The 17,822-nt window shown below is 42.3% G+C and overlaps 1 protein-coding gene across 3 annotated transcripts in view; it reads left to right on the plus strand.

Moving 5' to 3' along the window:
• The window catches only part of TAF4 (TATA-box binding protein associated factor 4), a 74,650-nt gene extending 57,349 nt beyond the window's left edge, over positions 1 to 17,301 (plus strand). For all 3 annotated transcript variants that reach the window (XM_075901105.1, XM_006126163.4, XM_025186158.2), the window contains one exon: positions 15,773 to 17,301. In XM_075901105.1, the coding sequence (XP_075757220.1) occupies positions 15,773 to 15,940 (168 nt within the window). In that variant the 3' untranslated portion in view covers positions 15,941 to 17,301. The remainder of the gene's footprint in view (positions 1 to 15,772) is intronic.
• The last annotated feature ends 521 nt before the right edge of the window (positions 17,302 to 17,822 follow it).

Here is a 17,822-nt window from a genome sequence, read left to right on the forward strand (position 1 = left end):
CTTTCATTATTCTCTTCCATTGTTGAAAGTTTTCTGAGCAGCAGAAATTATTTTAAAGCGCAGTAAGACTTTCACTTAATCCAAAGACTAGGACAGATGTTAGAACTGCTGCCATCAGCAGAACATAACTGAACACAATGGATCAGGCCCAAGGCAGGAAATTTTGGAAGTGCTAGCTTTGCAGCATGCTTCCTTCCCAATCCCAGCCCTGTTCAGCCTCCACAGAATTGGAGGAGGCAAACTGACAAGAAAAGGAGGTAGTGGTTGCTCTCTGCATGGTCTTTTTTCCCTCTCTGCCAAAATATGGCTCTTCCATAGTAGAGTGGAATCCCCTGTAAGGGTTTTTGGGAGGAGCATCTTCCTGCAGTTACGTGTATGAGATTAGTTTTCCAGCAGGATACATGTTCCAGTGATGCAGAGGAGGGACCAGGAAGATAGTACAGTTGGTCATTTAGATACTCCATATAGGAAGCTGTCTTTAAGCCAGACATTACTGTTACAATAATAAATACATACAGTAACCAAACTGTGGACTTTCTGTACTGCTCACCTTTTTGGATATGTCTTTGTGCTTCCCAGTTCAGGTAGGCAGGCATTTTAGCTTCACTGCCATTTTAGCATGCTAATTCCAGTACAGCCTGGGATGTATATTTGGATTGCTAGTCCAGGCTGCCATCTGTTCCAGTCCTGTCTACATGGATACTTTTAGGGTGCTAGCTGGAGCAGAGCTAGTGTATGTCTGTCTACCCACATGGGAAATTAGCTTTCCGTGTAAATGTACCCCTCTTTGAGTGCGAGTCCTTATGTGTATTCTGCTGTGGGTATGCATATGCTTTTGATGTCCTTGGATCTGGACAATTTTGAAAGTCGTGGCCAGTGACTCACACATGCACCCAGGTTCATCTCATGCATCCAACTAAGGAGATAAAGGGGCTGGGCAGACTGATCACTGCTGTAGGGTCTGGGTCAATCTGTAGCTTCAGCTTTCTCCTTTATCTGTGACTGTTTAGATATCTGTAAACCATTTTTATAGTTCTAGAGGGTTTATCTGATAGTTTGTGTTTTATAGTTAGTCTCCCCAACCTGGTACTGGCCTATGCCCTTAACTCCAGGTGTCAAAATTTGTGTTTCCTGTCCATGATCCTTCTCAGTCATTGACAACCATCAGTGTTGCTCATATTGCCTCAGGGAAGCCCACATCGTATCAAGGTGCAATATCTGCCATTGGTTCCTTATACCTGGGAAGGATGGATACTTTGCCTTAGGAAACAGCTAATGGAAAAGGCCATGAAGCTGCACTCAGACCCAGGTTGGGGGCATCCTCCCTGCCCCCAATACATCAGTCTGACTCAACAAGGAGTGAATCTCCTGCTACAAGGTCGAACATGGGAGCTAAGGAATCTGCTTCCACAGATTGCTCTCTGCTTACCTGACACTCCTTGAACATTCTCAAAACATGAGGCCAAGCTTTCCTCCAGATCTACTTTGAAGAAGTTAGATTAAGCCCTACTTAAACCAAGCAAGTCTCAGCCCAGGAGACCCAAGTATATATTAAGTCTGAGGCATGATAAGAAAGCTTGCATGTCTAGGGTACCACTTATACTGGACTGCAATTCAGTGTCACCTAGTGCCTGTGGTACATTGCAAACTCTTGTATGTGCATCACCAAGAGCATCAGTTACTTGCAGTACTGTCTTTGTCTTCAGTGGCTTTGGCAAAACAATCTCTACTGCATCTCCAGCAGTTGAAGTGGAAAGGACCCCTCTCACTCCAGAAAGAGCAGACATCCATGTTCCTGGAGTCTCCCGCTCTACTTGGTCTCTTGACAAAGCCCTGGCTGGGTTGGATTTAGTTGGGATTGGGCAGGGAGCTGGACTCGATGACCTCCTGAGTTCTCTTCCAGCTCTCTGATTCTAAGTCCAACACTTTCCGAGTCCTATGTACCTTTTGTGGGTCATCAAGCACTCTTTCAATATCTGGAGTACAATAAAAATGGACAGGTAGTTGTTGAATTTCCTCCATTCTGGTTTTATGATAAAGTTTACATTTCTGTCCCCTCTACAATCTTATCATTACACAGGCTATGTCTACACTACAAAGAAAAGTTGGAAAAAGATACGCAAATTAAGCGCAATTTGCGTATCTTTTTCTGCTTTTCTTCTGAAAGAGGCTTTTTCAAAATTTGGCACATCTACATTGTGCCAAATTTCGGAAGAACCTGCTCTTTCAGCACATCCCTTATTCCTCCAAAATTTTTTTTGGAAAAGCTGATGCGTTCCTTGGACGTGGCAGTGCTTTTCCAGACTACCTCTGGTATCCCAGAAAAGCGCTGTAGTCTAGACGTAGCCATGAGGAACACCTCCGCCATACAGTAAAAAGGCCTAATCAGAACCTTCCTTCCTATAAAAAGCCTGTTCTTCAGTGGAACTTGAACTTTGAACCTGGGAGGGGGCGTTGGGATACCAGAGGTATCCCAAAAAAACCTCCAGCACCTCCAAGGAACGCATTTGCTCTTCTGCTTCTTTTTGCGGAAGAGCAAATGTGCTCTTTCAGAAGCCCTCGAGGAAGAAGGGGGCTTTTGAAAGAGGGTTTTTTTTTTCCCTGAAATTTGGCCCAGTCTAGACTGGCCAAATTTCAGAAAAGCCTCTTCTGACAAAAGAATTGGAAAAAGATACGCAAAATGCAGAGCGCATTTTGCATATATTTTTCCGATAGATCCTCGCAGTCTAGCTGTGGCCTGCCCAACACCTTTATCTCCTGAGCCAGAGCATATGTACAGACCAATGGACTCTGCTTTCAAAATTCTCCACCTCTGTGTGCATGGGGTGTGTGCCTAAAGATAGGGGATCACACATCTTGAACTTCCAATTACTACAAGGTAACTGATTTCCTCTATTCTAGTGTTCTATGAGCTGTTAATGTCATTGAGACCACTGCTGTGCAAAAATGACTAAGCAAAGTAGTTTGAAATCATCACTGAATTAGGCACCAGGAACATCTATACAATTTGAAGATTTTCTAACTACTTATTTTGCCAATATTTTTCTTGCAATTTTGGACAAGCTCTATTTTTTGACATTAAGGGCATGCATTCAATCATTTTTTAAGTGAGTGTTAATTGTTCACTTGTATTTTCTGCTGGGCACTAGATATTTACACAGGGAGCGGAAGTAGCTGAGGAGATTTACATTGTATTTTAAGTCAGCAGTATACTCCATTTTTTGTGTGTGCTCTATGCTCTGGTGCATTTGCAGACTTGCTAATAAACAGGAAATAGAGTAAGTGTTTCCTGTTGAAAGTACAATTTCTGTAATGCTTAAAAGAATTTCAATTTCTTGGAGTACATGCAGTTCTAAGGGTTTGCTTTGTAATTTTTTACTGGTGGATGGCAAAGAGGTTGCTTTCCAACTGATAGATCATGGAACACTGTTAGCAGTATAGAAACATTTAAATATTTCTTCCTGTGTATCATTTTCTGTATTAAACATCCTGTATTTGTAAAATTGGCATGAAAATAAGCCTTTTTTGTTTAAGTATAGTTCCTCTTGTGTGTTTTTTATTTAACTCTTGAAGTAATAATTCTGGCATGTGTTACTATGTTATAATGTGGACTTGGTTATGCAAATATAATAGTAAATTATATCTTGACAAATGAAAGCATGCAAATAAAAGTTGCCCATTCTAGCTAGCATGCTAAGTATCTTTTAACATAACTATGAGTGTTCGGGGTCATTCTAATACACAGTTTAGGGAGAGAAGAATTTATATAAAAATCTAAGCCAATAAAGATATATGGGTCAATTATAACAGTGCAAAACAACAGTAAAAATTGCAAGATGACCCACTCTTATCTAAGACTATAAAAATTAATATGCTCTGAGAAATATGTCAAGTAATTAAAACTTAGGATTCTTATGACATTCAGGAATAGTCTCTGTAGCTGTATGTGCCAGTGTTGGTATCATCCACTTTTCTACGTTCTTGACTGTGCCACCTTATTCTTTTAGTCAGAATACATCAAGCATTTACTGGGAATGCTTGATGTATTCTGACTAAATATGGCTAATTTAGTTGTCTCAGATTAATCAGTTACCAGTTAATCAATTAGCAACTGGTTCCCTTAGAAATCTAATCTTTTGTCTGATCAATTAAGAACCAGCTGCTTTTGATCTGATAGCTTTACAGCTGTGCCTTTGCTGTGTTTCACTTGACGTTTTTAAATTGAGCTCCACTTGTCACCATTTGTATACAGTTTTGTAGTTAGGGCATATTACAAGAAGTGTGGAAAATAAGGTTTGTCACTACTTAGACACAGATTTGTAAATGTGAGCTTTTGATGTCAAAGAAATTCTGAATCTTAATTGCATGTAAAGTCACCTCTTTAGAATTCAGTAAAACAGATTGCAGTAATCTTAGGTATTTCATACCTAACTAGTTCATTTAATTAATGAGTTAGCAAAAAAATCCTCTTAATGCCTCATATGCCACAAATCAGCTGTTTCTGGTCACACCTTTTATAGTGTTAAGCTCTCTATATTATGTAATACAGGTGTCATTTTCCTTTCCTTACTTTTTATAGTCTGGGCCTAAGCATTTCCGCAGTGGTCTGTTTTGGGTCTGATTCTTTTAAATATCTCTAATGATTTGGATGATAGCATAGAGAGTACAATTATTAAGTTTGCAGATGATACCAGGCTGGGAGGGATTAAAACTGCTTTGGAGGATAGGGTCATACAGGCAGTCCCCGAGTTGCGCGGATCCGACTTATGTCGGATCTGTACTTACGAACGGGGCTTTTCTCGCCCTGGAGGACGCCGGCGGCGGGACCGCCAGACGCACCGCGGTCCCGCCGCCCGCGTCCTCCGGGGCGAGAAATGCTGCTCTGCGTCTCCCTGGTCTGCTGTGGGGGGCCCAGCAGACCAGGGAGACGCGGAGCAAAGCCGTGGAGGACGCGGGCGGCGGGACCGCGGCGCGTCTGGGTGGTCCCGCCGCCTGCGTCCTCCATGGCTTTGCTCCGTGTCTCCCTGGTCTGCTGGAGGGGGGGGGGGGGGGGGCCCAGCAGACCAGGGAGACGCGGAGCAAAGCTGCGGAGGACCTGGGCGGCACCGCGGCGCATCTCGGTCCCGCCGCCTACGTCTCCATGGTCTGCTGGGGGGGGGGGGGGAGGAGGGGTGCAGCTAGTGCGCCCCTCCTCCCCCAGCAGACCAGGCTTTTTTCGCGGACGCCTGTGGTAGTGCAGCTGGGGCGCTGCCGGTTGATCCTGCAGCGCCGCTCCTAGGCGCTACTGGACCGACCCGGCAGCACCCCAGCTGCTCTGCCCCAGGCGTCCTGATTCAGCTGCTGCTGGTCAGTTTCAGCAGTGGCTGAATCTGGACGCCTGGGGCAGAGCAGCTGGGGTGCTGCTGGGTCGGTCCAGTAGCGCCTAGGAGCGGCGCTACTGGACCAACCCAGCAGTACCCCAGCTGCTCTGTCCCAGGTGTCCAGATTCAGCCGCTGTTGAAACTGATCAGCGGCTGATTCCAGGAAGCCCGGGGCAGAGAAACTCTGCCTCGGACTTCCTGTAGTCAGCCGCTGGTCAGTTTCAGCAGCGGCTGAATCTGGACGCCAGTTCCGACTTAAGTACAAATTCAACTTAAATACAAACCTACAGTCCCTCTCTTGTACGTAACCCGGGGACTGCCTGTAATTCAAAACTATCTGGACAAACAAGAGAAATGGTTTGAGGTAAACAGAATGAAGATTAATAAGGATTAATGCAAAGCACTCCACTTTGGAAGGAAAAATTGGTTTCACACATATAGAATAGGAAGTGATTGTCTAGGAAGGAGTAATGCTGAAAGGAATTTAGGGGTCATAGTGGATGACAAGCTAAATATGAGTCAATAGTGTGATGCTTTTACAAAAAAAGCAAACATGATTCTAGAATGCATTAATAGGAATATTGTGAGCAAGATGAGAGAAGTCATTCTTCTGCTTTACTCCGTGCTGATTAGGCCTCAGTTGGAGTATTGTGTTCAGTTCTGAGCACCACATTTCAAGAAAAATGTGGAGAAATTGGAGAAGATCCAGAGAAGAGTAACAAAAATGATTAAAGGTCTAGAAAACATGACCTATGAGGGAAGACTGAAAGAACTGAGCTTGTTTAGTTTAGAAAAGAGAAGACTGAGAGGGGACATGATAGTGGTTTTCAAGTATGTAAAAGGGTATCTATCATGAGGAGGGAGAAAAATTGTTCTCCTTGGCCTCTGAGGATAGTACAAGAAGCAATGGGCTTAAATTGCATCAAGGGAGGTTTAGGTTGAACATCAAGAAAAACTTCCTGCCTGACAACGTGGTTAAACACTGGAGTAAATTGCCCAGGGGGGTTGTGGAATCTCCATCACTGGAGATATTTAAGAGCACGTTAGACAGGCACCTGTCAGGGATGATCTAGACAGTTCTTGGGTCCTGCCTCGAGGGCAGGGGACTGGACTTGATGATCTCCGAGGTCCCTTCCAGGTCTAGTGTTCTACGATTCTGTTAAAGAGCCTAAAGATCCACAGAGGCACTCCTTAAGTTAGTGCAGGTTTGACACTTCTAAAGTGCCTAGTAAGTGCCTATCTGCACCTTTAGGCTCCTACACCTCTGAGGAGCTGGCCCTTTTCTTCTGTAATTAGGATAATTATTTATCTGGTTAGCCAATGAACCTTGTTAATCTGCTTGAAAAACACAAGTCTGAGTATACTGGAAATAGCTGTACTGAACAGTATAAAGTGCCGGTGAGGGAACGCTAATCCCAAGCACTTTAGTTTCTTAATCAATAATGTAGTCTGAACACTGATAGATTGCTTTGCAGTGTAGAGGATTGTATTGCAGTCCATTTCTTAGTATTTCATTCACATGGCTTTAAAGTACTGTAATCTTTGTTCAATCTCTGTTATATAATTTTTTCCTGCAGAACAGACCTGTAGTTCCATTTTAAAAAGACATAGCTGATATTTGAGCCAACTAGAGAACATATTTGAGATCTTCCTGATGTGTCATCTAGTATAGGAAAATGAGTATTTCCCAAGGATTATGTTAAACAGAATGCCCTGCTTGCAGTATTCCAATAAAACACTGGCACCTTTCAAATAAAATGAAATGATAACAAAACATAAAATGAAAACCAACTAACTACGTTTATTTAAATAATTCTTAATAAAACAAACTTCTAAAAGTGTAATATATTTCCATCCCACCTGGAAGGTTTTGCTTGTCATGTTTTAAAAGGGTGTATTATAAAGCAGCAGTAGTAGTCAAGATAATAAAACCTTTTTAAAATTAAGGCACAAGCAGACTTCTTGGCTTATGAATGCCATCTGCTGGTCATACCATGTCTCTACATCTATCTGAATATTTTTAACCTGTAACAAGAAAACACTTGATGTCCATCCATGTGCAGTGTGTTCCAGCCTGTTTTCCAGTTCAGTTATTCACATAAGCACCAGTATTTATTTCCATCAAACTGGTTAATATTAAATTCATTTGATAGGTTTCTTAATATTAGTACCTTTTATGGAAAATGTAATTTTGCCTTTTAATGCCTCTTTACATCTTAGCATGTTCCCAGGCTTTCTCTAATGGGGTCCTTAATTTTTATTTGGATTCTGCTTTCTCCATTTCCTTATTCTTATTACCATAGTTGTCTTCATGTTGCCTTAGGTCTAAGAAGCATACTCTTCCCACTGCACCTAAACAAGTGTTTAATCACGCAGAAATTCTCTATAGTGGAGAGTCAGGGCAACAGTCTTTCTCTCCTCTCTGGAGACTTGTGTGTAAAATAAACTGGTGATGTTCGTGTAGTATGTAAGCATGGAAACTCGGGTAGGTGTGCATGCACGTACAGCATGCGAGAATGGATTTTTTTTTTTAATAGCAGTGTCAGCTGGAATCTGACATGCAGCCTCATATTTCCATTCAAGGGCTTAAGGAACAGAAAATCCACAATCTTCCTGCCTTTCCCTTTTTCCATCACACTGTCACAAGTGGTATCTGGTGAGTGTCCAACCTGCTATCTTTCTCAAAGCTTCAAACTGATTCTAGAAAATGAAGCTGAAGAAATACTACGTGCCCCTCTTCTTTTTGATAAATTCACTGATTTGGATGTTTACCCTCGTTCTCCCCCTCCGCCCCCCCCCCCCCCCAAAAGTATACCCTCTGATTACCTCCCTGACCAACTTGGTAAGGCATTTCATGCCAACTGCTGAGGCAGTCTCTAAACCATTAGGGTTTAAACCCTACCTGACATACAGTGTGAACTCCTTCCTCTCATTAAAGCATATAGGCAGTGCCTTTTCTGTCTGGGAGAGAACCACATAATCGAAGTTCTTAGTGTGTAAATCCATCTCATTGAAGACTCACAAGTCAAGGCATACATGGCTGAAACTACACCTGTTTGATCAATTGATGGACTTCACCTTAGACTCAGTTGCAAGGAACCTAAAGGGTTATCCTCTCTCTGTGGCTACATCTAGACTTCAGGTTTCTTTCGGTAGAAGCTTTTCCAGAAGAGATCTTCCAAAAGAGCACGTCCACACTGCCAAAGCGCATCGAGAAAATGATCTGCTTTTTTGAAAGATAGCGTCCACACTGAATGGATGCTATCTTGCATTTAAACTGTGATTGCTATGGACAGAGCGACTACCAGGGCACCTGTACTTTTTCCTCTTCCCTCTTCTTCCAAAAGAACTCCCTCTTTCCCATCTACACATGCCTTTTTTCGAAAGAACTCTTCCAGAAAAAGGCTTCTTCATAGAAAGAGGATTACCAATGCTGGAAAATCCCCTCTGTTCTTTCAGTTTTTCTTTCGAAAACTCAATTGCAGCATGGACAACCATTTTTCCGAAAAAACTTGTGTAGACTTACCCTATGAGTGCTCCTCCAAGTAGATGCACCACTGCATGGTCTAGCAGTGAAAAAAGGTAGTGTGGCAAAGCTCGTTGTGGCCCCCCACATGGTCTCTTTCTCTTTACTAGAGACAGGAGCCAGAGCCTACTGAGCCATTCTCATCACAGGCTAGTTCATAAGTTTGGGGTAAAGTCCCCTCTGGAGTCCTGATCTCCCTTCATGGGAGATTGAGATGTCATGGGAAGGTTTGGGGGGAATCCGGGTTCTGGCCTAGGGACCCGTAAGGCAGCAACAACTGGCAGAGTTGCTGCCACTCTCAATCTGGCAGCTTTTCCCTGGGTCACTTCCCCAAACAATCCCTCCCAGTACTTTTCCTTTGGTACTTGCTAGGCAGACCTCATCTCGCACCCATACAGCTCTTCTATACTGCAATTCCTTTTTCCAGCCCTTGCTCTTTTCCTTCCCCCTCCCTTGCCTGGGGGGAGACCTTTTAAAGCAACTCCACAGTCCTTAATTGGCTGCAGGTGTCTAATTAGCCTGTAGCTTCTAGCAAGCTCTAATTGATCTCAGGTGCCTGCCTGATTATGCTGGACTTAAACTTGGCTTTTTTTTTTTTTTTTTTTTTTTTTTTTTTAAACTCAGGGAAGAGAAAGCTGTTCATCCAAGCCCCAGCATGTCTTCCTTCTATTAGTGTGAGGCAGCCAGCAGGTCTAGGTCTGTGTCAGTAGGCAAGACAGTTTTGGCAAAACTGATACCATCCACATCCATGATGATCACACTGGTACCAGGCTGTCGGCATCAGGCATGGCTGTGTCAATATTGAAGCAGGCTATCTGTTCTACATCAGTACCATCAGACTTGGCACTGGCCCCTCTGGTACTGATAACGTTATTGGATCTGAGGGTGGTGTACAGTATAAGGCTGAGGCTGAAAGAGAGAGCTGAGTGGAGACCGTGCACTGTGCCAAACATTGAGGAGTGATGCCTCATTTCCTCTCTAAGGTTAGGACACCTATGTCATCAAGAGAGTGGCACTGAGTAAACTGGCACTGAAGGCATCAGCATTGATGAAGGCCCCAGCAGCTGCCATGATTATGGCACTGGGGTACATCTTTCAAGATCCCCTCCAGAGACATCAGTGCAGTGCTGGTCCCACAACTGGAGCTGGATATAATTTCTCAGCACAACTTTTGAGGAATACTATTTCTGATCACCAGACTGCACTTTCTCCCTAGCATTGAGCAAGGATATCTTCCCTTTTACAGTCTGAGAGCAGCCCTAGACTAGATACCCATGGTCCTCTCCTGACACAGCCACAAAGGATACTAATGACATTGCTTTGCCAGTGAACAATGTGGAGTTGCAGATGAACATACTGAACCCCAGAGCTATTAGTCTGGCCTGCCAGTCTTCTGAAACTTGTTGCTGTGTTGTCTGAAGATTGGCATTATGTACTACATAAGCAAACAAGGGGATACCTGCCCTTTGTGTCTAGAGGCTGTTGGGTTCATTAAAGTGGGCTGATATCAGTGGTCTTTAATGACTCAGGAGTCAGCAACAACCTGGCATGCTTCCTCGCCAACCACAAATCATCCCAGCACGCTTCTCTCATGGGCCATGTGATGGGTGATTCAGCTCTGAGGCCCACTGGAAGGCCCTGCTGTCCTGCTACCTCCCGTGCCAGAGGAGCTGAAGAGAAGTCCTCCAGTGTCCTAGAGTGATTGTGGAGAAGCAGCCAATGAGGGAGGCCCCACAAAGCAACCAATCAGAGTCCAGCAGGCACACAGAAAAAGAGCTGTAGGGCCAGAATCAGTCAGTTCCTGGCTGGAGCTTGGAGGAGTGGATGATGTGTCTTGCTGGGTGAGGGAGCTGCAGGACCCTGGACAGCTCATGCTGTCAGACCGGGAGTGGGAACCGGAGAGGTGAAAAGGACCTATCAGACTGGCTGCTAGCACTCCACCATATGGGCTTCGAGGCAAGAGTGAAGGGTTCCTCTATGCCTTTTCACCAATTCCCTGGCTTCCAGATTAGTCTGCAGGATCAGGAGACAAGTCCATGGCCGTTCCCATTGTCTTTGATTGGCAGAGAGCATTTTGGTTGACAAATCTCTTACACATATCCATTTAGCATCCACTCCAGCGCCTGGACTGTTTCAATCAGATCTCTCAGCACCGCAGCCCCACACAGACCTGGAGTTGCTGCTCCTGACAGCATGATTGTTTAAATACTATTGATAATTATGGCTTCCTATAGAATAAGAAAATTCTGGTTAACTTGAAGATATCGACCTGACTGAGGTGCTCATTGAAATTGAAGAGGTTCTTACTAGGGGAGGCTTCGTAAGTGTGGATGTGGGCAAGGGCTTGATACCAAAAATCCTCTGCTGAATACTGTGTACAGATGTGGTCTCCTTACCTCAAAAAAGATATTTTGGCCTTAGAAAGGGTTCAGAAAATGGCAACTAAAATGATTAGGGGTTTGGAACGGATCCCATATGAAGAGAAGTTAAAGTGTCTGGTACTTTTCAGTTCAGAAAAGAGAAGATGGAGGGGGGATATGATAGAGGTAAATAAAATCATGAGTGGTGTGGTGAATAAAGAAAAGTTATTTATTAATTCCCATAATAGAAGAACTAGAGGACACCAAATGAAGTTACTGGGTAGCAGGTTTTAAACGAATGAAAAAAGTTCTTCTTCACACAGCGTGTAGTCAACCTGTGGAACTCCTTGCCAGAGGAGGCTGTGAAGGCTAGGACTATAACAGAGTTTAAAGATAAGCTAGATAATTTCAGGGAGGTTAGGTCCATAAAAGGCTATTAGCCAGGGGATATAAATGATGTCCCTGGCCTCTGTTTGTCAGAGGCTGGAGAAGGATGGCAGTAGACAAATCGCTTGATCGTTGTCTTTGGTCCACCCCCCTCTGGGGCACCTGGTGCTGGTCACTGTCGGCAGACAGGCTACTGGGCTAGATGGACCTTTGGTCTGACCCAGTATGACCATTCTTATGTTCTTTTTAAAGACGTCACAAAAAAGCATGTAAACATCTGAACTTTTGTTACTTAGTTGTAAATAAGCCACCCCCCGAATTATGTAAGTTACACTGTGTTGATATGGATAGCACCATGTCTGTGGGAAAGCTTCTCCCGCAGACATAGCTACCACCACTTGCAGAGGTGCTTTTTGTTATGCTGACAGAGCTTTTTCTCCTCAACATAAAGTGTTTTCACTAGAGATGTTACCTCTGCACTGCTGTAGTGCTTCTAGCACTGACTAGTCCTTAAAAGATAAATAGTGACCCTATACTCCATAATGATTAATGTTAACAAGAGGGAAGGAATGCAAATCTAAATAGGGAAAGAAAGGGTTAAAGAATATTTAGGCAGGTTAGATATAAACAAGGCATGAGGTCCTGACGAAATTCATCCTCAGATGCTTAAAGAACTAGTTGAAACCGTCTTAGAACTGTTAGCAACTATCTTCAAGAACTCATGGAAGATGGATGACCTCTCCAAAGGCTGGCAAAAGGCAAACATGGTACTTACCTTTAAAAAGGGGAACAAAGAAAATCTACAAAAGCGGCAAGGAGTCCTGTGGCACCTTATAGACTAACTGAAGTGTTGGAGCATAAGCTTTTGTGGGCAAAGACCCACTTCGTTAGATGCATACATGCAGGCCAGAATCAGGCTGGAGATGATGAGGTAGATCCAATCAGGGAGGATGAGGCCCACTTCTAGTAGCTGATCTGGAGGTGTGAATTCCAAGAGAGAAGCTGCTTTTGTAGTTAGCTAGCCATTCACAGTCTTTGTTTAATCCTGAGTTGATTGTGTCAAACTTGAAGATGAACTGTAGCTCAGAAGTTTCTCTTTGAAGTCTGGTCTTGAAGTTTTTTTGCTGCAGGATGGCTACTTTTAGATCTGCAATTCACTAACACTAACACTTCAGTTAGTCTATAAGGTGCCACAGGACTCCTTGCCGCTTTTGCAGATTCAGGCTAACACGGCTACCCCTCTGATAAAGAAAATCTAAGGAGTTATAGACCATTCAGCTTAACGCTGATACCTGAAAAGATACTGGAATAAATAATCAGTTGGTAAGTACCAAGACTCTAGGTGTATCTAGTGCAAATCATACCAAACCAATATAGCTTCCTCTTTGACAGGATTATTGGCCTAGTGCATAGATGAGTAGTGCCCTGCTTAGTTACAATCTGTAGCTACATCTGTAGCTGCAAAAATGAGCCGCAGCTATCCGCATTGACATCCATGGATATCCACAAATTTGCAGGCTTCTAGATACAAAATTGCACCTGTAGACAGCCTGATGAGTTTGTGAGGTAATTAACTCACCACTTGGGTAGCTGGGAGAAGGAGGTAATATAGAAGGCTGAGCCTGGGACTAGAAAATGAGCCTCTATCCTCCTGCTCCCATATCGTGTTCTTACTGGAGTTTAAGGAAGAAAACATTAGCTCCTAATTGCAAGGAAATTGCTTGGCATAAGTCTTGTTCTTTCATGGATACTCACATGGAGCAGAGGTAGCACCAGATGCAATGGTGCCTCTGACAGATTTTTTTAAAAATCCAGTCTTATGCAACTGTGATACATGCACACCAGCCATGGGAGCCATACTGATTACAGTATCTTGAACCACGGTTACTGTAGGGCAAGTAACTGTTCTTTAGGTAAATCTATCTTGAGTTCCCCACTTCTGTGTGTTCAATAAATTACTCCTGACTAATCTACACATAGGAGACAAACAAGATGATCTAAATACCAAAATCATCTGGGACTGAGCCTAAATCCAATTGAAAGTTTAATAGGAATTCATCTCCTACTAGTGAAAATCTGTGCTGAGCTATGGCGGTTTTAAAGCATCTTTGTGCTTTCCTGATCATGGACTGCTCTGGTGCTTGTAGTATAACACATGAAGCTCTGGGGGCCTTTCTCAATTATGACAGCTAGTCCCCCCCCCCCCCCCCCGACCTGTGGGCGAGGGCCTGCCCTGGGTACACCCTGCCTTCATACACTAAGGGTACGTCTAGACTACAGGCTTTTGTCGACAGAGCCTTTGTCGACAGATACTGTCGACAAAGCTTCTGTCGACAAAGAGCGTCTAGACTGTATCCAATTCTGTTGACAAAGCAAGCCGCTTTGTCGACATGAGAGTGTAGACGCAAAGGACAGTGTAGATGCAATAACGCCTTCTGTTGACAAAAGGTGTTATTCCTCATAGAATGAGGTTTACCACCGTCAAAATCAACAGAACTCGGCAGTTTTGTCATGTCGACAGAACTCGGCGGTAGTGTAGACGCAGGTATAGTTTTGTTAACAAAAGTCCACTTTTGTCGACAAAACCCTGTAGTCTAGACACACTGCTAAGGCTTGAGAAGCAGTCCTCAGAAAGCAGTTTTATGGCAGACTTCCACGGTCCCCGCACTTAGGAGAGTCTCCCCCAAGCCAGATACTAGTCTTTAGGGACCCTTTACAACTGAAGTCCTTTTACTAAAGGAGTCCTTTTCTAAAGGAGTTGGCCTGGGGTGGAGGCAATGAAGCTCTCACCATGATGAGTCACTTTTTAAAATGGGATTGAGGAGCCTACATCACTCAGGCACTTCTGAAAACTATTTTATAGCTACATCTGTGCAGTGCCAGCATCTACTAAACTGTGTTTAGAGACATGATTTGAATAGCTTTTTCCAACAGACGGTGTGGACAATAAACAAACTAGATTTTTGCAGGTTGATGGCTAGAACCTCAGGAGTTTGTCTGCTCATTGTGCTATGCTGCTCTTTGCCAGCAAAATATCTTCCCCTGTGTAACTGTTACCCCAATTTGACAAACCCCTAGGATTTGAAAGTGCTGCTGACTGCAGCTTTGTATGTTTAATCACTGCCAGCTGAAAACCAAACCACATGTAACTTGGAAAATCTTCTTTCCTGAAAGGCAAGGGCAAATAGTTGCATGTTTGCAGTGTTGCTGTCTGAATGGAAGTGTGGGATAAGAGGTGAATGTGTTGTGAGAACAAAAGAAATGCTTGGACAGCCGACCTTTGGTCTTAGAATCCTAGAAACATAAAACACTAGAACTGGAAGGGACCTCGAGAGATCAGTCCAGACCAGTCCCCTGCCCTCAAGGCAGGACCAAGCATGGTCTGGATCATCCCTGGTAGATGTCTGTCTAACCTGCTCTTAAATATCTCCAATGATGGAGATTCCACAACCTCCCTAGGCAATTTACTCCAGTGTTTAACCACTCTGACTGGTAATCTTGCGAGCCTCTGACCCTTTTGATACGCAAGTTTGTTTTCAAAAGGGATGGATAGTTTTGCTGAAATTAGGGAAATTGATGACCCAGTAGGAGTCACTGTAGGTTATGTGCTTTGTTTGAAGTTAGCTGTAGAAGATTAGATGAAAGAATTTGCTTTGGAGCAGTCTGTAGAAGCTTTCTGGGGGCAAAAAATCTGATAGTTAAGTTCCCCAGCAGCTAGCTGGAAGGAGGGTCCTCACCTGAAGCCTGCCTGCTGACCCCTCAAAATCATCTCTTAACTTTTAGATAGTACAGATGTTTTGAAATGTACTAAATCTACTGCAGAAGAGTGTGTACATGCGCCTATGATCTAATAATGTAGTTTTAGGTAAAAGTACTCCAGCTTGTTTCAATTATATCAGATGGATGAGCTGTGCCCCCCATGATTTATTCCTGATGATGCTTGGAGAAAAACAGTTAAGTTACACTTCATTGGGTTCTGAAAATCCTGGTAATGTAATGGCATACAGTAGTGGATATCTTTCTGCGAGCAGCCCCTCACTTTATATCGCACGTTTGTAAAAGTGTCACAAGTTATTGGCGCAAAACATTCTCTCTGGATGTTTAAACATTCTGACTAAAGCTTTTCTTCTTGCCTCCAGGGGTCCAGTACAAGTACAGCGGTCCCAGGCAGCTCTGGAGTTGGAACAACCAGACAGTTTACGCGACAAAGGATAACGCGGGTGAACCTCAGGGACCTCATATTTTGTTTAGAAAATGAGCGAGAGACAAGCCATTCACTATTGCTATACAAAGCATTCCTTAAGTAAAATGGGAAAGATCAAGGTATTTTTGACGGAGACACGCCTGAGGACATTTTTTATATATTTGCAGATTACGCCTTTTTGTAACAAGCAAATGGGATATTGTTTAAAAAACAACCACCTCTTTACATGGAACAGTTTTATATTCCTGTTTATAAAAAAACTCTTCAGTACAAGAGAAATACGTTTCTGTAACAGTGAGGATACTTACAAGGCCTGTGGATACTATAAATGGACAATTAAACTTAACTCATCTCTTGATTGAGTGGCCTTCTTGCCAAACAAGCCATATATAAAGACTGACGGAATCGTTTAGCAAATAACTAGCTACCCTTTGTCATACCTGTAGCAGTTTCAACATTAATTGTGCATTATAGTTCAGTTTTACTTAACTAAATTGATTACATAGGTATATGTCTACAGCAGATGACCTCATTTCATTTATCTTTTTTTAAACAGTCAGTTAGCAAAGCAAACTGATTTTTAAGAATATTTATCTTCCCCCAAATGTTCAAATTCTAGAGGGATATACAATTAATTGAAACATAACCTCAATTTTTAATCACATTATTGCTTACTAGAGGCCCTGAAATCCCATAAAGGAGGGTTACTTCTGAATGTTTTTATCTGCATCTGTAAAAATGCATTTTATTTGCTATAGTTTGTAAAGCTGTAAAGTTTAAAAAAAGGAAAAAAGAAAAAAAAAAAAAGAAAAAAACCTTTTCAGCATAAATATATTTTACTTGCACTGTGTTTTTAGCTAAAGTGAAAGCTTAGGTTAAAATAAAATCAAAGTTGAGAGGAATCATCAAAAAGACTTTCTCAGTGTGAATCAAGTGTTGAAAAATGGTTGGTGTATTTTGTCAGTAATTGTACATAATTTTTGGCACATAACATAAAAAATGGCTATGTAAACTATAATTATTTTGCTAAAAGACTGTATGCAAGCTGTGGGCCTACTTTAAAGATGTCCAGAGCAAAGTCCCTTCTTTGTACCTATTTTTTTATTACAAATATACTAATTGGTTCTTTATATTTTCAGAGGTTATTGTATTAAATTGTCTATTGATAGTACTTTTATGACTGTAAATACTTTGGCTTTCTTGTGTGAACTCTCATGTTAGAATTTAACTCTCTTGCGTGTAAACTGAATGCTGATCAGTATTTTTATCAACACCTGACAACTGTTACACCTTTTATTTTGTCTTTTAGGAAATCCTGTCTTTCCATTTTTTTCATGTAAATTTTGCACAGTTACTTGTTCATATGTAAATATTTTACTTTCAAAAATGAAGTTTTTAATTGCTATTGTTTTATATAGGATTGAAAGAAAATTAACTCCTTTATTAAAAACAAATTTATCTGTATTTGCTAATGCATTTCACTCTCTACAACTTTCCACCTTCTGGATTTATTTTTCATAGCACAGTAATAAGATTCCCCCTAGGTGAGGGGATGCTACCTTCCAATGATGCACTTTATTTTTTTTTAAGCTTGCTTGCTTTAACCAATATTTTGAAGGCATATAACTACCCTTGTCTTGAATCCAGAAACTGCATTGTCAGCCTAGAACATTCTGTTCAAAGATCAAGGGTAGAATATCTGTAGCAGGGAAGTCATGTACCGCATTCATGACATTTTATTTTAACTTAATAAAATTCTTCATAAAATACTATGTTCATAATGAGGGCTAATCTGCCCTCCGATGCATGTGCTATCATTGACACCAATGAGAGGTACATGTGTATTTCAAAGGATAATGTGGTGCTAAATTTTAAAGGGACAGTGTCAGGGAATCTTCTTCTTCTTTTTTTTTTTTTTAAATAGTTCAGTTTCTTTGAGTGTGTTTCTATGCCGTAGGTCATTAAAAATCTATTGTATTTTTCAC

The sequence above is a fragment of the Pelodiscus sinensis genome, chromosome 18 (assembly GCF_049634645.1).
Source record: "Pelodiscus sinensis isolate JC-2024 chromosome 18, ASM4963464v1, whole genome shotgun sequence".
Taxonomy (NCBI): Eukaryota; Metazoa; Chordata; order Testudines; family Trionychidae; genus Pelodiscus; species Pelodiscus sinensis.